This window comes from Octopus sinensis, linkage group LG13 (genome assembly GCF_006345805.1).
Source record: "Octopus sinensis linkage group LG13, ASM634580v1, whole genome shotgun sequence".
NCBI lineage: Eukaryota > Metazoa > Mollusca > Cephalopoda > Octopoda > Octopodidae > Octopus > Octopus sinensis.
Window position 1 is genome coordinate 23,802,136 of NC_043009.1, and position 24,297 is coordinate 23,826,432.

General features: G+C 37.3%; 1 protein-coding gene across 2 annotated transcripts in view; it reads right to left on the reverse strand.

Moving 5' to 3' along the window:
- Positions 1–4,910: 4,910 nt before the first annotated feature.
- The window catches only part of LOC115218537, a 43,944-nt gene continuing 24,557 nt past the window's right edge, over positions 4,911–24,297 (reverse strand). The window contains exons 2-6 of one of the 2 annotated variants that reach the window (XM_036508226.1): positions 17,409–17,715; positions 12,151–12,318; positions 9,576–9,656; positions 6,510–6,733; positions 4,911–4,930 (exon numbers count right to left, since the gene is read on the reverse strand). In XM_036508226.1, coding sequence (XP_036364119.1) covers positions 6,552–6,733; positions 9,576–9,656; positions 12,151–12,318; positions 17,409–17,559 — 582 coding nt within the window. In that variant the 5' untranslated portion in view covers positions 17,560–17,715 and the 3' untranslated portion in view covers positions 4,911–4,930; positions 6,510–6,551. Of the gene's footprint in view, positions 4,931–6,509; positions 6,734–9,575; positions 9,657–12,150; positions 12,319–17,408; positions 17,726–24,297 lie in introns of those variants that run through there. The other variant, XM_029788412.2, reaches the window with a different exon arrangement.

A 24,297-nucleotide genomic window follows, 5' to 3' on the forward strand; every position in this document is an offset into this window, starting at 1 on the left:
AATGTCTGTCAATTAGGGTGTTTTTGAGTTCTTGCAGTCTAAAGTTCCTGGTATTTTGTTCTGACACTATTGTGCATATCCTTCTTGCAAGGTTGAAGGGGATGTTTGTTTTAGTGTGTTTTGGGTGGCATGAATTAAAAAGAAGGTATTGTTTGGCGTCTGTGGCTTTGTAAAAAATGTCTGTTTCTATTTTAAGAATGGGAGCTCCTTTTGGTTGTATTCCATTGTGAACTGTATATTTGGGTTTATGCTGTTCAATAGGTTTTTAAATTTTAGGAGTTTATCTGTGTTTTCATTCCAGAGTATAAAACAATCGTCCAGGAATCGTTTCCAATTCTCTTTTAATTATTGAGAGAGGGGGTTTCCAAAGATTGATAATCTTTATCAATCTTTGGAAACCCCCTCTCTCAATACATAAAAGAGAATTGGAAACGATTCCTGGACGATTGTTTTATACTCTGGAATGAAAACACAGATAAACTCCGAAAATTTAAAAACCTATAGAACAGCATAAACCCAAATATACAGTTCACAATGGAATACAACCAAAACATAACGTTTTTTCACTTCTTACTATTTTCTATATATTCAACCACGTGCTTTCACAAACCAACTTTCTCATCTATATATATATATCACCGTGATCACCGTGACCGACCAGGCTATCAGATGTTGCTACACATCGCTGGTCACAATGCGCTTTGCCTTGTTTTAGCCTCCAAGTGACGCCACCTCGCTGGCTAAGAAAGAGTGAGAGAAAGTTGTTGCGAAAGAGTACAGCAGGGATCGCCACCAGTCCCGGCCGGAGCTTCGTGGAGCTTTAGGTGTTTTCGCTCAATAAACAGTCACAACACCCGGTCTGGGAATCGAAACCGCGATCCTACAACCGCAAGTCCACTGCCCTAACCACTGGGCCATTGCGTCTCCACACACACACACACACACACACACATATATATATATATATATATATATATATATATATATACATACATATATATATATATATATATATATATATAATATATATATATATATATATTATATATGTATATATATACATTTCAACAATTGAGGGTAAAATTAATTAATTATTAATCAATTTCACCAAGTATTCAGTATGTAAAGGGACCATTTAAGGCGAATTCAAATTATTACATTATATAAAAGGACTTAGTAAAATAAATTACTTTGCCACATACTGAACTCATTAGAAATAGTAGCTAAAAAAAACTTTTTTAAAACTATTTCTAATACTTAAAGAAAATCTCTCTCATATAGTGTTTGCTCAATTCAACTCACGAAAGTATGGGGGTAAAGACATTAAAAAATCAAATGCAAAGGTTATTTGAGAACGTACGTTTCAAGATTAGTCAACTCGACATTTCTATCATCAGCTCAGAACTCCTTGGTTTGGATTTGAAAACACTGAAAGTGGGAGCATACCCTTTCGGCTTCTTATCGCTTCTGAAGATCTGCTCGAAACTAACAGTGCCAGCAAACCCAAAATATGCAAGCGAAGAATTTCTGCTCTCCCCTTTCCACCAGCGTGGGTTAAAATCAGTAAACACTATGCTTTTTCGGTAAAATCCGAAGCATTAAATAGAGAGAGATGAATTATAATTTCAACAATTGAGGGTAAAATTAATTAATTATTAATCAATTTCACCAAGTATTCAGTATGTAAGGGACCATTTAAGGCGAATTCAAATTATTACATTATAAAAAGGGCTTAGTAAAATAAATTACTTTGCCACATACTGAACTCATTAGAAATAGTAGCTAAAAAAAACTTTTTTAAAACTATTTCTAATACTTAAAGAAAATCTCTCTCATATAGTGTTTGCTCAATTCAACTCACGAAAGTATGGGGGTAAAGACATTAAAAAATCAAATGCAAAGGTTATTTGAGAACGTACGTTTCAAGATTAGTCAACTCGACATTTCTATCATCAGCTCAGAACTCCTTGGTTTGGATTTGAAAACACTGAAAGTGGGAGCATACCCTTTCGGCTTCTTATCGCTTCTGAAGATCTGCTCGAAACTAACAGTGCCAGCAAACCCAAAATATGCAAGCGAAGAATTTCTGCTCTCCCCTTCCACCAGCGTGGGTTAAAATCAGTAAACACTATGCTTTTTCGGTAAAATCCGAAGAATTAAATAGAGAGAGATGAATTATAATTTCAACAATTGAGGGTAAAATTAATTAATTATTAATCAATTTCACCAAGTATTCAGTATGTAAAGGGACCATTTAAGGCGAATTCAAATTATTACATTATATAAAAGGGCTTAGTAAAATAAATTACTTTGCCACATACTGAACTCATTAGAAATAGTAGCTAAAAAAACTTTTTTAAAACTATTTCTAATACTTAAAGAAAATCTCTCTCATATAGTGTTTGCTCAATTCAACTCACGAAAGTATGGGGTAAAGACATTAAAAAATCAAATGCAAAGGTTATTTGAGAACGTACGTTTCAAGATTAGTCAACTCGACATTTCTATCATCAGCTCAGAACTCCTTGGTTTGGATTTGAAAACACTGAAAGTAGGAGCATACCCTTTCGGCTTCTTATCGCTTCTGAAGATCTGCTCGAAACTAACAGTGCCAGCAAACCCAAAATATGCAAGCGAAGAATTTCTGCTCTCCCCTTTCCACCAGCGTGGGTTAAAATCAGTAAACACTATGCTTTTTCGGTAAAATCCGAAGAGAGAGATGAATTATAATTTCAACAATTGAGGGTAAAATTAATTAATTATTAATCAATTTCACCAAGTATTCAGTATGTAAAGGGACCATTTAAGGCGAATTCAAATTAGTACATTATATAAAAGGAGCATACCCTTTCGGCTTCTTATCGCTTCTGAAGATATACATATATATATATATATATATATATATATATATATATACATACAGAGAGAGAGAGAGTGAGAGAGAGAGAGAGAGAGAGCAGATTATAAGTCAAAGAAAGAAAGAAGTAAAAGGAAGAAGACAGGTTTGGTATTTGAAGCTCTATAGCACATACACGCATTCCAGCAAAATGGAGAAAAAATTACAACTGGCAGAATGAAATCGGTAAGCCACAAAGGCCCCAATTGAGTTACGACCTTCTGCTGTCGGTTCTTTTATTTTTAATTTCTCCCTTCCCAAATTCTCTTTCTCTCACACATGTTATGCTTTGAAAGAGGCGTGAAGTTCTTCGATGTGATGGTTTGTCTGCTATTCATGCGACCCGCCAGTTTTTATCATTTGCATAACGGGAAGCTTCTGCATAGATTGTTGCATTAATGGCAGGACACTGAAGAGTTAAAAATGCATGATTGCAAAAATGTTTCTACTTCTTATGTAATTATTTCGGCATTTCTCTGAACCATTTTCAGTAAATATTTTATCCGAAAATATTTTTTATGTGAAAACTATTTTGCATTTCTGCTTTCATATATATATAATTTAATGTTTATTTAATCTAATGTTTATTTTAGTGATTTTTGGAATAATATTTATTATAATATATTTAAATTTTTTCTATATGATTTAATATAGATAATATCTTTGACTATCAATTGAATTACTTAATAGAGGTTATTTCTCTTATTTATATTCATATATTATATACATACATATATATATGTACACACATATATATGTACACACACACACACATATATATATATATGAAAGTAAAAATACAAAATAGTTTTCATATAAATGTTTTCGTGTATATTATATATATATATATATATATATATATATATATATATATATATATATAATATATATATATATATATATATTTATTATATAGAAGGAGCTTCTACAGGACTAGTACTGTTTCATTCAAGAGAAATCTTCAGGAAGATTTCTCTTGAATGAAACAGTACTAGTCCTGTAGAAGCTCCTTCTATATAATAAATTAATTTTACTCTGCTATGTATTGAGTACCTTACTTACTGTGGTTAACCCCGGATCAACCCGGGACCTACATATATATATATATATATATATATATATATATAATATATATATATATATATATATAATATATATATATATATATATATATATATATATATATATTATATATATATATATAGGTACAGGAGTGGCTGTGTGGTAAGTAGCTTGTTTACCAACCACATGGTTCCGGGTTCAGTCCCACTGGGTGGAACCTTGGGCAAGTGCCTTCTGCTATAGCTTCGGGGCGACCAAAGCCTTGTGAGTGGATTTGATAGACGGAAACTGAAAGAAGCCCGTCGTATATATGTATATATATGTGTGCGTATATGTTTGTGTTTGTCCCCCCAGCATTGTTGACAACCGATGCTGGTGTGTTTATGTCCCCGTTACTTAGCGGTTCGGCAAAAGAGACCGATAGAATAAGTACTGGGCTTACAAAGAATAAGTCCCGGGATCGAGTTGCTCGATTAAAGGCGGTGCTCCAGCATGGCCGCAGTCAAATGACTGAAACAAGTAAAAGTGTAAAGAGTATATATATACACATAGAAAAAAGTATGTTAACAAAGAAAATTTGTTTTATTTGAATAAAAATATATGTATAAATGTTGAACACATTTTCAGCTATTTCTCATTATTTTTCACACATACACACGCATACACACACACACATACACATACATACACGCACACATATACCCGAACACACACGCACCCACGCGCGCGCACACACAGAGACATAGAGGCAAGCATAGCTGTATGGGTAAGCTCATGCTTTGCAGTCGCATGGTGTCGGCAAAAAGTGACTGATAAAATAGTACCATATATAAAAGTAAGTACCTGAGTCGAATTGTTCGATAAAAATAACCCTCCAGGGTAGTGCCCTAGCACAGGCGCCGTTCAATGACCGAAATAAGTAAAAGATTAAAAACAAAGACAGAAAAATCAATTTGGCACTGGAGTAGCATCGACAGTAGCGGCCAAAATGTTCAGAACGGCATTGTTTTCGTCAGAAAAGCAGATATAAGTTTTTATCAAAGTTGTTTTATTTTCTATAATTTTCACAGACTATAAATACAATATTAATTGTTATTGTCTGAGATTTTGGTGTAATTGGAGAGGATAATACAAAAGTTATGGATGATTTAGTGATTTACTGCAAAACCCATGGCGGCCAAAATGATCAGAACGGTTGCTTTTACTCCGTATTTTAGTATATTTAACCAGTGAACTCTAATGTTTTGAATTTGTTTACCCGACGGTTCGTTTACTAAACATTAGTAAGAGTATCTGCAGTGTACTTTGTTAATATAATGCCACTTACTCCGTTACCAATTCGTCAGCAGATTATTAAGCTTCGAAAGAAGGATAATTTAAGTATTAGGTCTATTGCAAAGATTGTTAACAAGTCAAAAAGTGTTGTTCACGGTATTCTTAAAGTCTACGATGATTGTGGTTCGTGCGAAGCAAGAAAGTCTACAGGTAGGCCAAGAAAAACAACCAAGAGAGAAAATCGTGCAATGGTAAAGTTGGTTAAAAAGGATAGATTTAAAACTGCTGCTGCTGTTTCTTCGGGAAATGAGCATTGTACTGAAGAAAACTTTATTTCGAAAAACTGTGTCTCGTCGTTTAGTTGAACATGACCTACAAGCAAGAGCACCTGCAGTGAAGCCACTGATCATCTCTAAGAATAAAAAGTGTCGTCTTACCTTTGCAACCGAACATGTGTTGTGGTCTCAAGAAAAATGGCAAACGGTGCATTTCCGTGATGAATCTAAGTTTATGTTATTTGGCTCAGATGGGAAAAGGTACGTTTGTCGAAAAGTAGGTGAAAAATTGTCGCCTAAATGCCTTAAGACTAGTGTTAAATTCGGTGGAGGAAGTGTCATGGCTTGGGGGATGATATCTGGAGACGGTGTGCGCCCTATAGTGCGATTACATGGAAAGGTAAATGCAGGAGTTTATAAACAACTTGTAAAAGATCATGTCTTGCCTGTGCTGAGAAATTCAACTAAGCGATCACCCATATTCATGCAGGACAATGCCCCATGTCACAAGGCTAAGGTGGTCATGAACTTTCTCAAGGCTGAAAAGATTATTGTTATGGATTGGCCTGCTCCAAGCCCAGATCTTAATCCTATTGAAAATGTGTGGAATATTCTAGGAGAATGTTCGAAAGCTAGAAATCCTAAAACAACCGAGCAATTATGGAATGCCCTTCAGGAAGAATGGAATAAGATCACCCAGCAAGAAATTGAAAATTTAATTTCCTCATGCAGTCGAAGATGTCAAAGTGTGATTGAAGCTAAAGGGCTTCACACTAAATATTAAATAATTCCAGTATTCTCTATCATTTTTGACTATTTTGTTATTTTTTTCAACCCTTCTGATCATTTTGGCCGCCATGGGTTTTGCAGTAAATCACTAAATCATCCATAACTTTTGTATTATCCTCTCAAATTACACCAAAATCTCAGACAATAATAATTAATATCGTATTTATTGTCTGACGAAAACAATGTCGTTCTGAACATTTTGGCCGCAACTGTATGTTCTAGTTTCATTAATCATTGTTTTACGTCCTCTTTTACTACGTTAGTTTCGGCCACCATTTCTCAAAGCATCCCAGGTTGATGCGGAAGAAAGCCCGCTTCTTATTTTGAGAGAGACAAAATTTTGAATGATATCTGGATGTTACAACATCATGGACATTAAAAAACATTGGTCTGGTTGAATTTAACGTGATTCTAAAATGCTTTTGCTGGTTGTTTTCTGCAAAAAAAAAAAAAAGAAAGCGAAGATTACTGCATGTTCCATGCATGTCGTATTTGTGAGTACCTTCTCATGTGTATCTCACTAATCATATTTTGATGTGTTTCTGAATATTTTTGCTTATATACTGTCACGCTCCTTTTTACTTCGCTTTTCTAATTAGTCGATGAGGATTTTTATATAATTCACTTCCAAGTGCATTCGTTTTTGATTTTGTGTATGTCAATATATGTATGTATGGATGTATATATGTATGTATGTATATAAATATATATACATACACACACACACACATATAGATAGATATATGAAGGTATATGGTTACGATTCCTGGACCGGGCGATGCGTTCTGTTCTTGAGCAAAACACTTCATGTTTCAGTCCATTCGGCTGTAAATGCGATGGACGGGCATTCCGTTCAAGGGGACCTCTGTGATCTCTGTTATTACATTTGTACACCATAGAAACTAGGTCACCGGCCATGCGATTCTCAAAGACTCAAGACACTATTATGCAGGGCACTCACAATACGAGGTCCGATCAATAAGTATCCGGACTGTTGCTATTATAACGAAGTTAAAGAACACAGAGTGAAGCTACTTGGTACAGATTGACTATGAACTCTGCTGTGCATGCGCACTAAGTTTTAACGTTCTAGCTCACTTCCGCAGATGTGTGTGCAGCTGCGAGGGGAATCGTTGAATCACCATCCGTGAGTTATCAGAGGATGTTATGTTTCAGTTAAGTCCATTATCATTAAAGATTTAGGTACGAGACGCATGCCTGCCAAGTTTGTGCCCAAACTACTTCCAGCTAACCAAAAAGAAACTCGAGTTTCAGTTGCTCAAGGTCTCTTTGATTGCATTGGGAACGGTGAAAACTTTTTGAAAACTTTTCATTGGCTTCTGAGCAAGTATCGCCGAGAATTTGGTAAAATTTGATGCAGATTCTCTGAGGTCAATGCAACGATTACACGCAACACTCGTTCCTTCCAAACACTGCTGAAAACAGTGGAAGTAAGCCAGAACGGTAATATATAGTGTGCATGCACAGCAGAGTTCATAGTCAATCTGTGCCAAGCGGCTTTACTCCGCGTGCTTTAGCTTCGTCACTATGGCAACAGTCCGGATACTTATTGATCAGACCATGTATATAGGTGTAGGTAGATAGAAAATACATAGATAGACTGCAAGAACGTCTCTATACTGCTTACAGTATATAACGGGTGCAAAGTACATCGATTGACCAGCTAGAGGAGGCTTCCTCTTGGGATTCAAAGTAGTGGTAACGTCGGTTCGTACGGAACAGCCATGTTGGAATGGCGATAAACATTACTTCTCCGTATAGTTACAACTTTCATCTCTTATGGAGATTTTCTAACTAGCCACTTTGCTTGTTTCAAGACCAGTGACTGATTGTCGCTTGGTTTTCTGTATATTGCGAGCTGGGGTGAACTACAGCTATCTCTAGCGGACAAGTATCCGCAAGACGAGCAAGGCCGGCAGCGGGAATACCACCTCGGTGTTCAATGGTGGGCTGGTAGAGGCAAAAAACGATGACGTCCTAGGCGGGGCTCTGGGGTTCGATGAGAACTAACATGCCAACCTGTTCCAAAAAACTTTTAGGCCGGTGTATTTGGACAACTGACAAAAATCCCTGACCTGGCAGTGCTACAGGAACGCTTTACCTGTTCGCGATAAGTTATCCAGGCACGGAATTTCAGTGCCACCGACGTGTCCAAGATGTGAGGTGGACAATGAAGCTGTCCAGCTCGCTTTTGTACAATGTCGGGAGCTATCTAGCTTGATAAGTTACGTTGAACATGTGTTGTCGCATGTGGTACGAGTACAGCTGTCGGCTGGATCTATAATAAAGATAATACCGCCAACGGGACTCTCAAAGGAAGGTAAGGCTTGTTTTTACTGTATGGTTGCAGTACTGAAAGAGTGTGTTTAAAGCACTAGAACGGGAGGTTCTGTGACAGGGTCCTTCATCTCTGGCCCCTGTTTGCTGTCTTACTTCAGATACCATCTGAAGAGCAAGATGGGGTTGGAGAGGAAGACCCTGCCACCGAATGAATACGAGAAACGATGGAAAAATGTGATGAGAAAAGTGGGTGTTAGTAACCCAGATTAATCATTGATGCAAGGAAAAGATAGTTGCTGGGCCTTATAGGCTGCGGGGTTCGATCTTTCTGAACTTTTATTCGTTTTGTTTCTTTGTTTCCGTTTAAAAAAAGCTCTAGTTAAAAGTAAAAATTAATCGTTATATAAAATAATTTTTAAGTAAATTTTTAACTTAATGCTCATTCGAACTCATTTAATATTTTTGTATTTGTTTGTCTTGTAATGTCCTTTTCTATGTACGATCAGTTTGATCATAATAAACATTTTATCTCTAGGGGACAGGTGTCCAGCACCGAGGATGGGCAAAACTAGCCCGAAACCGGACGGCCTATTGGTCCTGTCAAGTCGTTAGAATATGGTACGACTTCGCTCACCTACTAGCAATATATATTGGGAGCATATTTGCATCGATAAGCACCTAGAGGAGGCTTCCTCTCGGGGTTAAAAATAGCAGTAACGTTGGTTTCGTACGGAACAGTCATGTTGAAGTGGCGACAAACATAGATAGAGAGATAGATAAATAGATATATTTAGCAAGTGGCTAAGAAGTTCGCATTGCAGCCATATGGATCCGGGCTCGGTCCAACTGGCTGTCTGGAGTAAATGTCTGCTACTATATTCTCAGATCAACTAATAGCTTATAAGTAAAAAATGATATTAGATTAAATAGAACCCTATGAATTATTATTGATTAAAATGGAAAAAAATTCAACTCACCTACGATGAAATTGCATTCAATAGTATTCAGACGAATATGAATTGATAAAAACTCGACATAAACAAAAAATATGAGCGAGACTGTAACAAAAAGAAACTGACATTGAAAGTATAATCAAGACTAATAGTTATATTATATTTAAGGCAACGAGCTGGCAGAATCGAAAACGGAGAAAAAGAAAGAAAGAGAGAAAGAGAGAGAGAGAGAGAGAAAGAGAAGAAGAGAAAGAGAAAGAAAAGGTTTAAGGCAACCAGCTGGCAGAATCGTTAGCACGCCGGGTAGAACGCTTGGCGGCATTTCGTCCGTGTTTACATTCTGAGTTCAATTTCCACCGAGGTCGACTTTGCCATCATCCATCTAAGGTCGCTAAAATATGTACCAGTTAAGCACGGGTGTTAATTTAATCGACTTAGCCCCAAACTCGAAACTGCTGGTCTTGTGCCAAAATTTGAAACCAATATTGGGGACATTTAGCCAAGATATTGTTTTTTAGGACAACCCCACCCGCCTTACCAGAAATAACTATTCTTAGTGAATTCAATGCCTTTACTTTCGCTTTCCATTCTTTGGCTCTGGGTACTGATATTGTGACAACTTTTACTATCCGCAACAATTAGCTACCACGTGTCGCTATTTCGGCCAGAGAAGCTGAACAAAATAACGATTCTTAGACAATTTCCTCGAATCCTTGTCCCTTCTAAATCTTACCATCTAACCTTTATTTTGCCGACCCAGCCAATGCTAAAGCACTACGCAGTCACAGGCGGTGCCTGTGTGTGGTAAGGAGCTTGCTTCTCAACCACTGAAACAAGTAAAAGAATAAAAGAATATATATGTATTCTCGCTCTCTCTCTCTCTTCTCCTCCTCCTTTGTTCCTTGTTCCCCTTTTTTCTCTCTTCTCCCCCTCCTTAATTCCTCTGTCCCTGTTTTCCTCTCTCTTCTCCTGACTGACCGATTGCCTGACTGACTGACTGACCGATTGCCGGCCTTTCGTGCTTAGCAGTCGTCGCGGCAAGACACATTTTTTCTCTCTCTGCCCTAAGGCATTTTTCTAACATGCCAGCTGAAAGTTTACTCGTCCTGTCAAAAGACGCCTGTCTGTGACGTCCTGTTTTTGTTATTATTATTATCATTATTGTTTTTATGTATTTGAATTCTTATTCGTGTAACATCGTCCGTTTTTCCGTCCTTGTTTTGTATATATTCGAGGCATTCTTCCAAGGAATCTAATGCGCTTGGCTTAGATTTCCTTTGGGGCTGGCCAGATCGGAGCAATCTCAAGATTAATCAGCCGAAATTGCGAGGATGATCCGTTCTTGACTGAAAGATGAAGGCTTCGAATGTCCCGCCCCGCCGTTTTTTTGTATCGTCTTCTAAATTTTTGCGTTCTTGTCCCAGTTGTATTTTTTTACACACACACACACCACACACACACAGGCACACACACACACACACACACACACACCAACCACACACACACGCACACACACACACACACACACACACACACCACACACAACACACACAACACATATATATATATATATTATATATATACGTGAGGGTACCCAAAAGAGATCGGAAATTTGCAATATTATTTTATTCACTTAGCTTTATAGGTTTATACTTTTACCACCTTCAAAGTATTCTCCATTTAAAGCAATGCATTGGTCCAAACACTTTTTCCACAGTTCGAAGAAGTCCTGGAACTCTTGCGAAGTGATGCCTTTTAACGTCTACATCGTTTATAAGTCGTAACAATGAAGTTAAACCAAAACAAATAAGTGATATTTTGAAATCGTTTAGTACGTACGTTCAAGACTTGTGTACTCTATAATTGGAAATGCAAGCATTTACGTAACTTCCTCCAGTTAACAGGCTGAAATATATATATATATATATATATAATATATCACGTGACCGACCAGACTTTCAGATGTTGCTACACATCGCTGGTCACAATGCGCTTTGCATTGTTTTAGCCTTCAAATGACGCTACTGCGCTGGCTAAGCGAGCAGGCCAACAGAAGAAAGTGTGAGAGAAAGTTGCGGCGAAAGAGTACAGCAGGGATGACCCCCACCTCCTGCCGGAGCCTCGTGAAGCATTAGGTGTTTTCGCTCAATAAACACTCACAACGCCTGGTCTGGGAATCGAAACCGCGATCCCACGACCGCGAGTTCGCTGCCCTAACCACTGGGCCATTACGCCTCCACGAATATATATATATATATATATATTATATATATAATATCTATATATATATATATATATATACTATATATATATATTATAAATATATATATTATATATTATATATATATATATTATATATATATATATATATATATATATATATATATATATATATATATATATATATATATATATATACATATGTGTGTGTGTGTATATATATATATATATATACACACACATATGTATATATATATACTATATATACACACACACATATGTATATATATATATATAATATTATATATATATATATATATATAAATTAGATAGTAGATAGGCAAGATGGATAGATGATCGGTAAATTTAAGATTCTTACCATTATAATCCTTTTTGCCTGAAGTCACTGGAAATAAACAGGTATTAATGAATCCTTCAGTTTTGCAAGGTAGTCTTTTCTGAGTGAAATCAATATCTGCACTCTTATCCATGCGTCTAATCTTCTTTGAGAACTTCTCTTTTATGAAGATAGAAGCAAATGCTTGTTCTAATAAAAAAAATACAACAAAAACGGTATTATTAATAACACGATTATCAAAACGAGGAATAAAAACCAAGCGTAGTACTATTGGTTTAGAATGTTGGCACAAGGCCTAGAATTTCGGAGGAGGTAGGGTAAGTCGATTACATCGACCTCAGTCTCCAACTGATAATTATTTTATCGACCCCAGAAGGATGAAAGGCAGAGTCGACATCAGCAGGATTTGAACTCAGAGCATAAAGACTGACGAAATGTCGCTAAGCATTTTTGCCCGACTCGCTTGCGATTCTGCCAGCGAGCCGTATTGCATTATTCTTTTCAAATTTTGGCACAAGGTCACCAATTCTGGGGAAGTGGGGCTAGATCAATTACATAAACCCCGGTACTCAACTCGTACTTATTTTATTGACCCCGAAAGGATGAAAGGCAACGTCGACCTCGGCAGAATTTGAACCCAGCACATAGCGACGGGTTAAATACCGCTAAGTATTTTGTCCGGCGAACTAACGTTTCTGCCAGTTCTCTCCCTTGGATAGTATTGATAATAATGAGTATAATAAATCCTTGTGGTGGCGCATGGCCTAGTGGTTAGAGCTGCCGACACGCGGTCGAGGGATCGCGGGTTCGAATCTCAGACCGGGTGATGTGTGTGTTTATGAGCGAAGCACCTAAGGTAATGGCGAACTTCTGCTGACTCTTTCACCACAACTTACTCTCACTCTTTCCTCCTGTATCTTGCAGCTCACCTACTGGGGAACCTATACGCCAAGGAAACCGGGAAACCGGTCCTTATGAGTCAGGCAAATTCCAAGCCCTCCGCTACCAGCTAATTGGTGCTCAGAAGTCACAACAACGATACTTTGGACCAAAAGGAGCGGAAATCCTAGAATCACATACGGTGCGTGATCTTGGGAATTATAAAAGCAACGATGCTTTCTTTTCATATGCACGTCACCAAGATGGTGGCAGTGTGCAGGCGAATGGCCGGATGGATTTTGAGAGCCTCCAGAACAAGGGACCAGGAAACTATGCTGATCTAATGGAGGACATTTGTCCTCAGCTGTCTGGACTACTGCTCTCAGTTGTTGTCCCCTTACACTGTAGCATTAATAGCAGAACTTGAGGCGGTTCAGAGATATTACACGAAGAAGATTGTATCAATGGGACAGCTGAGCTAGTGGGAGAGACTGAAAGAGCTACGATTCTACTCCCTGGAGTGAAGATGGTAGAGGTATGCACTGATATATGTGTGGAAGATACTGGAGGTTGCTGGCACCAAACTTTGGAATTGAGGGTTATACCAGACCTCGAAATAAACGTCACTGCACTGTTCCAAAAGTCCCAGCAGTCTCATCAAAGGCGAGTACCATGTACTGCAATAACTTGGGATTTAAGGGACCAAAGCTATTTAACTTCTTGCAAAACATCTCAGGGATCTCCATGGAGTGGGGGTAGATGAACCAATATCAAATGACAATTACAAGGTGATTACACTGGCGGTACCCCAGTATGGCCGCAGTCTCAGGACTGAAACATGTATATATATATATATTGACCTTTCTACTTCCGATCTTTCAATATGTGACCTCGTGAGTACCGCTGCCGATTTTTTTTCCTCTGTCTTCCCTTCTATGTTTCCGACGAAGAGCTCCGCTCGAAAGGTTAAGCCGTCCTTCTTCCCTTCTTTCCTGAGCATCCAATAATACTTTATTTGTTCCACGTCTTCGCGTTGCTGTGTTTTTTTTTTTTTTGTGTTTTCTTGTTTGGATTAACTTTATATGTATATATGCATATATATATATATGCATATATATATATATATATATATATATATATATATAGATATATATTATATAGATATATATATTATATATATTTATATCTTTTATTAAACTTTTAATACTTTGATATATATTTAAAATAATATAAATTAATTAATTTTATGTATTGCTTACGTTTTTCATTGTTTGATTTGCCTAATAGTGGTTTTATCTCTAATTTAATATAACATTATATATATATATACATATGTACACTACACACATATATAAACGGGGCAGCAAATTCGCTGCAACACCAAATGTTGAACGGAGTCCCACACATAAAGGACAATAGCAGGACGGGTCGGAACGAAAGTTATACAGAATGAAGTTTAATATCATATCCATCTTCTCGTTACTTAATTAATATAATTACCCTAACTGACACTGTGGAGTTCGTGGAGTAGATCCAACGAAAGTATAGCACGACTGCGGAGGACACCTGGTAGACTAAACTGCATCGGTGCTTTACTCAACATTTAAACACACTGATCGACTTATACCTATTAGTCCAAAATATTTATCATATATATGTATATATGTATATATATATATATATATATATATATATAAAATACAAAATGGGACAAGATCGCAAAACATCCGGAAAACTAAGCGATACAAAAAGTGACAACAAAACATGCAGATAGACTACACACATGCACACACACACACACACACACACACACACACGTACACACACAGATATATATTATATATATATATAGAGAGAGAGAGAGAGAGAAAATAGTAAAAAGTGAAAAAACTACAGAAGGCTTAAAGGTTAAAAAATATATATATTTGCGTCAATATGTCTGAAGAATAAAAAAAAAATTTTTCCTTACAATGACATAGTTTAGAAGAAAGACCGGTTTCGCGTTTAGCTTTTCAATTTTTTAATATTCTTCAAACATATTGACGCAAATATATATATTTTTTTACCGTTAAGCCTTCTGTAGCTTTTTCACTTTTTACTATTTTCTATATATTCCACCACGTGCTTTCACAAACCAACTTTCTTATCTATATATATATATATTTGTATAAATCTATGAATAACATGCGAACTACGGTATGATAAAACTTTTACTTTACCATTGGAAATAGTTATATAAGAGTTTTCAATGGTTTAAATATCATACTACATTCTTTTCGTTATTTATAAGTGTATGCACGCTTTATGATTTTCTCTATATGTTTTGTACAATTATACATTAAGAAATTATATATATATATATATATATATATATAATATATATATATATATATATATATATATATATATATATATATATATCCTCTTTTACTCTTTTACTTGTTTCGATCATTTGATTGCGGCCATGCTGGAGCACGGCCTTTGCACACCACACACACACCCACACGAACACACACCACACGAAAACACAACACACACGAACACACACACATAATATATATATACGACAGACTTCTTTCAGTTTCCGTCTACCAGATACACCCACAAGGCTTTAGTCGGCCTGAGGCTATAGTAGAAGACACTTGCCCAAGGTGCCATGCAGTGGGACTGAACCCGGAACCATGTGGTTGGTAACCAAGGTGATTACCGCACAGCCACTCCTGCGCCTATATATATATATATATATATATATATATATATATATTATAGTATATATATATACTACATCATACACACACACACACAACACACACACCACACATATATATTATTACATACATACATACATACATATATATATATGTATATGTATATATGTAGCAACGTAAGTGTTTCTAACTCCCTTGTTTATAATTTGTGAATTCATAGTTTTCCGTTTTGATAAAAATCTTCACACTACTGCCTATATTAATCACACAGATACACACAGATACACACACACACCACACATACACACACACAAACACACACACACTCACACACACATATATATATGTATGTATATATATATATATTATATATATATATATACATATGTGTATATATATTATATTTGGTATATTTATATATATATATTATATATATATATATATATATATATAGTTTATATATTTAAAATTGGAATGACCAATTTTAGATACCGTTGGATCTTACTCATAAGGTATTGGAATCTTACATATTTACCATTCTGCCTAAAAAATGGATTTACAAATTGAATATCCCTACATATCTCACACCTATTTTCTTTCCTCCACCTCACTCTCTATTTTGTATCCCATCTAAATTAATTATTACTTAACCATCCTCTCGCATCGTCTCCGATGAAAGGATATAATTATTAAATATCCTGGAAACAGCTGTAAGACCTTCTATCTATAAATGATCTAATATCTACACAGCCTTGGGTTTTTTTTTTATCTCATTACGCAAAAAATTATATATATATATATATATATATATATATATATATATACAGTCAAAATGTGACCGCGCGTGTACCGTTGGCGATTTTTTTCCCTCCGTCTTCCCTTCTCTGGATCTTTCCTTTTCCTATGTTTCTGACGAAGAGCCCCGCTCGAAACGTTAAACCCTGTTCCACGTCTTCGCGTTGTTGTGTTTTCTCTTTTTGTTTTCATGTTTGGATTAACTTTATATATATAAATATATATATATGACATTGTGAGACTTATAATCCGGTGTAGAACTCAATACAAGTATGTTTCAGAACGAAGTTGTAGCTGAGCATAGAGCGGTAATAAGAAAATGAGATGACAAAGGGGTAAATTGCTATTTTATGAACTACATTGGAGGCGCAATGGCCCAGTGGTTAGGGCAGCGGACTCGCGGTTAGGGGATCGCGGTTTCGATTTCCAGACCAGGCGTTGTGTGTGTTTATTGAGCGAAAGCACCTAAAGCTCCACGGAGCTCCGGCAGGGGGTGGTGGCGATCCCTGTTGTACTGTTTCGCCCCAACTTTCTCTCACTCTCTCTTCCTGTTTCTTGAGTAACGCTGCGATAGACTGACGTGCCGTCCAGCTGGGGGTGGGAGGAAAACATACGCCATAGAAACCGGGAAACTGGGCCCATGAACTTGGCTAGGCTTGAAAAGGGTGCATAAATAAATAAATGAACTACATTAGCCTACAGCTGTTCTGTAAGAAAACATGGTGGACTCATAGTTGACACTCACACGCACATATACACATACAAATACACACGCACATACACATAACCCCCCAAACATAATACACACACACACGCATGCATACAGCACACATGTATTGATGAAAATATGCATAGACGAAAAAGAAACCAAAGAAAAAGAAAAAGAATTCATAATACCTTGAATATTTGTAAACAAACATCCGGTCTGATGTCCCGTCTTCGCCTGGCCCCAAATTGGCGTCAGAGGTTCTGTAACGTACACACACGACACAAGGATACCGGAAAACAAGGGAACCAGAAAGTAAACGCAAACCATTTTAAAGTTCATACTTTACTGTTGATCAAAATTAACTACAGAGCAACTGAAATGTTTAGCCCGATAGGGAACGGTCCGACGTGTAGAAGGACGGAAATGAGAGAGGGACAAACAGACAGATTGAAAGCAACAATGTTTAGTGATGTTTAAAATTAGATGAAACTACGTCTGTGTGTGTGTCAATGTATGCATATATGTATTATATATCTATCTATCTATCTATCTATCTATCTATCTATCTATCTATCTATCTATCTATCTATCTATCTATCTATCTATCTATCTATCTATCTTTTACTTTACTAGCGGTGTCAACCTACTTATTCATATACACACGCACACAGTCACAGTTACATACAGAAACTTATCAACAAACACTCTCTCGCCCTCTCTCACACTCACTCACTCACACACACTGTTTATCTCGTGTGTCTCTCTCATCTCGTCTTCGTTTTTCTGTCTCACCCATGTACTTAAACACACAGGCACACACTCAAATATTTGCGCATAAATAAATTCTCTCCCTCTCTCTCTCTTTCACACTCTCTCCCTCTATCTCTTTTTTCTTTCACTCTCGCCTCTTCATTTTTCAGCTTCCTACATATTCTTGCACTTACATGCACAACTATTTATGAACACACACTCATACACACACACGCGCGCACACACACACGCACACACACACACACACACACACACACACACACACACACACACACACACACACCACACACACACTTTTCGCCCTTCTCTCTCTCTTTATCTCTTCCTCTCCCTCTCCGAAGCACGCTCGCTCAAATACTATCTCTCTCACGCACATATGCACAAATGTTTAAATACATACAGAATTTCTCTTGCACCAGTTTCGATCTCATCCTCTCTTCCTCTTTCATATTCTCTCCTCCTCTCCTTCCCACTCTCTCGCCCTGTCTTCTTTTCCTTTCACAGCCACTGAGCGCGCACTCCAGGTCAGTTGAAAATAAAAATAATATACCCGAAGGTCTTATATAAAATTGCAAAAAAATCTGCCCCGGTGCATTATAAAAAGCTATTATTTTAAGAAAACGGCTCGCTAACTACAGACCCCAACAAACAATTCCAAAGTCTTTTAACCTCTCCAACTTCTGTATGCCAATTAGCAACCTGATGGGCTTTTCAGCATCGCAGATCAACACAGAGAAGAAACAGCTATCGATTACATCCCCTTTCTGGGAAGTTGTAATATTAGCTATTGATGAGATGAACTCGAATTCAGGAGTAGGCTTTCTGATTATTCTTTGAAAGAAAGGTCTCGCAAAATAACTGCAGATACTTTTCCAAAACATCCTCACAAGTGGCTTTCTTTCCAAAATGTTGATAGAAGGTGTCATATTCCCTATTAGCAAAGGAGACGGCAGAGCAGATGATAAAAGTTATAGATAGGCTTGTCCCTCTGATCTCACATGTCAGTGAAGCCATGGAATTCGTTGTCAGAAGGAAGTTGATCACATTCATAGAAGAAAATAGCTTGCTTAATGACTTCCGTCCAAGAAGGAGCTACTGCAGCATTATGATTGGCTACAGAAACAACAGTTCAACCGCTCACATGTGGATGTGATATATATCGACTATGCCATGGCCTTTAACAAAGTCAATCACTTCACCGTCTAACCGAGCTCCTTCCAACCCTTTTCTTTCTTTGGGAAATTTTATAAGCATGTCAGCGGTGTCACTATTGGAACTCCGATGGTTCCCAATTATGCCAATTTCTTTGTAGGTCCCATCGAAAACCAAATCTTTGCTTAGTTCACCGGATCCATCCTAGAGCTTTATGGTTGTTATATTGATGACTGTATCAGCGCCACCACTCTTACCAAACAACGCCCAGCGATTTTATCTCTTTCGTTAAAGCCTTCAACTCTTCCTTGGAATTTACCTTCAGTTAGTTTTGTTACTATCTCAATCCTCATAAACAATGTCAATCTATCTACATTTGTCCACTACAAACCTTCCAACACTTACTTCAATCCCCACTACTCTTCTTTCCGTCCCAAACACACTAAATCTCACAGTTCCTTCACCTTCACCGACTCTGCGGTATTGATGCGGTTTCGAATCCCAGTACCAAAAAATGACAATTCTTCCTGAATCAAGGGTGCCTTCTATCACTTGTTGATCCCTCACCCTGCCTGGTCATCGATCGCACAACCACTCTCCTAACCTTTTTACGCATACTTACAGTCCGTATTCCACTCTCTTTCACCATTCACACATCCGTCCTTCCACAGAAAGATAAACATTTCTGCAACTTCTGTATCCAACTTTCTGATTCCACAACCGCTTCAGTTTTTCCCGCTCCACCCCTCTTCGCCTTTAAAAAAAAAAAAAGAGCCTCAGAAATCTGCTAAGAAGCTCCACAGGGTCCAGTTCCACACAACCAGGCAATTTTAAATGCGCTCGCCGACGATGTAACACCACCCTTCATTAACAATATCAATGCCATCATTGGACCTATGACAAATTTTTATGTTACTCAGAACTTTTATCGTACACCGTATAACCTTATACAGCGCGTCACACGCAAAAACTTGCTACGTCCTTTACAATGACGAAACAGGCTGACGTGTTGCTGTTTGCTTTCGGAGCATATTCAAAGGATACCACTGCGTATGTCGAACAAAGCTGCCGCTGCCTGCTTTAGTATTAAAGGCCATCCCACCATACTCATAGTGCGTGGCTTCACCGCACGCCATGTATCAAAATTCTCAAGGAAACAAAGGGAACCACGTTTCATATTCATACTTCGTACTATGTCCGAAATGTTGGATTTTCCATTCTTTCTGTCAAGTTTCGCTATACTCTGTCGATTTTACTACATACGTCCTGCTGACACAGACCAACATCAGCTTTTTGAAGTCTTTGATCATATATGTAAACGTATAATATACATACATACACACACACACACACACACACACCACACACACACACACACACACACACACACATGTATATATATATATATATATATATATATATATATATATATATATATATATATATATATCACCGTGATCACCGTGACCGACCAGGCTATCAGATGTTGCTACACATCGCTGGTCACAATGCGCTTCGCATTGTTTTAGCCTTCAAATGACGCCACCCCGCTGGCTAAGCGACCAGGCCAATATATATATATATATAGCTGAAAATATGTGGAAAACATATATAAAAAGTGGAAGAGAAATGCATTCGTTTCACATAGTTTAATATCTTTTTATAAAGAAATAAAAAAATATATATACATAGGCGTAGGAGTGGCTGTGTGGTAAGTAGCTTGCTAACCAGCCACATGGTTCCGGGTTCACGCCCACTGCGTGGCATCTAGGGCAAGTGTCTTTTGCTATAGCCCCGGGCCGACCTATGCCTTGTGAGTGGATTTGGTAGACAGAAACTGAAAGAAGCCTGTCGTATATATGTATATATATATATGTGTGTGTGTGTGTGTTTGTCCCCCTAGCATTGCTTGACAACCGATGCTGGTGTGTTTACGTCCCTGTCACTTAGCGGTTCGGCAAAAGAGACCGATAGAATAAGTACTGGGCTTACAAAGAATAAGTCCCGGGGTCGATTTGCTCGACTAAAGGCGGTGCTCCAGCATGGCCGCAGTCAAATGACTGAAACAAGTAAAAGAGTAAAAGAGTAAAAAGAGTAATATTTCATGGATGTAGTGATATCCAACCGGTTTTCGCTATTTAAATTAGCTTTTCAAGGGACATTGTGAAATAATCAATTCTTGTGAGAAAAAGGTATTGCCATTTTGGATGCTTGAAAAATAAGAATCCAAAACAAATACATCCACAGAACCCAATAATGGTACACCCAAATCAAATTCCCAACACGGACACACAAAACTACCTCACTACTGGAAAATCAATCACCACCAACCTTACAATAGGAATCCCCCATTAATAGGAAAGATAAATAAGAACCACCCATTAATAGGAAACACCAGTAAGAAACATCCCAGGACTAGGAATAATAATAACAATTATTATTTCAATTCTTTCCCTCTAACAACTAGAAACAGACAGGGGATCCTACATACTCCGCAACATAGGAATTCAATTTTCGGAACTTCAACTCTCTCACCCAGACAAAAAGAACAACTTCACAGCGTCCCATACAGGACCAAACGCCCCTACAACTCTTTCCAACATAAACACCTACACAAATACCCACACCACATAATCCCAACCAATTCACCTACACAACAATACTCCCACAATAACAACCCTAACACTGAGAACCCCTTCCAACTTAATTACAACAAACAACATTTTTTAGACAGAGTAGAGAGATACATGGACACACGTTGGAACAGAACTTACGAGAGAAACCCAAAATAATCAACTTATCTAAGAAAACTCTCTCCACAACAAAAATCCATATTTTAGCTAAAAGTTTAAAATTTACACCCACCCAACGTAGACCCAACTCCAATGAAATGAAAGATAATATTGCAGAATTCTGTAGAAAACTTCGATTGACAGAAGCACTAACCAACTACAACAATGATGACAAATCACTTGTGAAAAACAAAAGTAATTATCTACCACCCAAAGGAAGGAATACAACACTAGACGACTTCTGTAACCAAATCCAGAATTTTTCCCACACTATCCATAAACCAAAAATTGTACCTAACTTCAATAACTTACAATGGAAGCATCTATTACAGCTAAAAAAACGACAGAGATCTGACAATCAAAGAAACAGACAAAGGTAGTGCTGTAGTCCTGATGTACACAGAATACTATAAAAACCTAGCATTGTCCATACAAGAAAATGACTCCCTTTATGAAAAAGTTCCATATTATAGGCAGCAAAAAACATTAAAAAATATTGCAACTTTAATACTCAAACATGGAATAGGCCTGACAGAAAAACAAAAAGACTATATCACAAACTTTAAATGCAAACCAAGCATTTTCTAAGGCCTCCCCAAAATCCACAAGAGTCCAATTATTACTAATGCCTGAAAATCAAATCCAGGTCTATACATAAGTATCCCAACACCAGAAGACTTAAAATTAAGGCCTATTATTGCTGGCCCAGCCTGTGAAACACCGCCTAAGCAACTTTCTGGACATACCATTGATACCTTTCCTCAGATACATTAAAAGTTTCATTAGAGACGATCTGGACATGCTAGAGCATCTACCAAAAACCACCAGCGAAGAAGCACTATTAGTCTCCTTCGATGTCATAAACCTCTACACTAACATTCCACATGACTAGAGGCAATAAAATTCTGGTTAGAAAAATACCCCGAAGTTCTCCCAGACCGCATAAACCAGACCTTTGTCATTGAATCCTTGAAGTTCATCCTACACAACAATTATTTCCTATTCGATGCAACATACTACCACCAAAAATGCGGTATTGCGATGGGAACGAAAGCAGCGCCTGTCCTTGCGAACCTAATAATGGGTTTCTTTGTATCTACCCTATATGAAATTTCGTTCTAGAAATTTGGACCCCCATTCCACCAGTATATAAGAGAAAACTGGAAAAGGTATCTAGACGATTGCTTCATAATCTGGAATGAAACCTAAGATAAACTCCTGGATTTCAAATCCACACTGAACAATATAAACCCTAATATCCAATTTACAATGGAATATAGCAAGGAACAGCTCCCATTTCTGGTCATTTTGATTATAAAAAAGTTTAACAACAAAATTGCAACTGACATTTACTACAAACCAGAAGACTCAAAACAGTTCTCCTTTTTAGTTCATGCAATCCTAAACACACCAAAATGTATCTGACACAACCACTTGAGAACTTCGCTTACAAGATCTCAAAATAACACTCTTTGAACGTCATTACCCACCCGCACCCGAACGTGCGAAGAAATTGGACACAAACACACTGAGGACAACAAAACAAAACACCATACCTCCCTTTAAATCATTCCCATACATATCAACCCACAACCCCAGAAACAATGAAGCATACAACACAATTATACAAAAGAGCCGAAAATGAACAACATCCTAAATCCACATAAACTCCTCAAATAGAAAAGACCATACAAATGACTCAAGAGACTCCTAATAAATGCAAAACTATTCTCAATAATACGATACCAACAGTTAAAAATGCAGACGACCTAATTGTGGTACATGTCCATACCTAACTGAAGGCTCGGAATTCACATTCTAGCAAGGAGAAAAATTCTCAATTGAGACCAACTTCACACGTGCTTCCCAGAACTTTATCTATATTCTAACCTGCTCAGGTTGTGGCTACAATTATGTGGGCCAAACGAGCCTTACTTTGAGACGCAGAGTCACACTGCATAAAGAACAGATTCGTTTTCCTCAGTAAGGCAGATGGCTCTGAGCGAACATATCGGCAGATGCGCAAGAAATAAAACGCCGAATTTCCATATCTTTCCATTATACCAATGCAAAGATTCAATCTCCATACAAGAACGCCTAAACAAGGAAAACCTTTTCATACAAAAGTTCAGACCACACCTTAATATACAAATTTGACCACCTAGGAGTTGGTTGTACCCCTTGCCATTTGTTACCTCCCTTGGTCCACTCTCTAGACTAATTCTTATTTTTCAAGCATCCAAAATAGCTAGACCCCTTTGTCACAAGTATTGAGTACTTCACAATGCCCCTTGAAAAGCTAATTTAAATAGCGAAAACCGGTTGGATATCACTACATCCATAAAATATGTATATATATTTT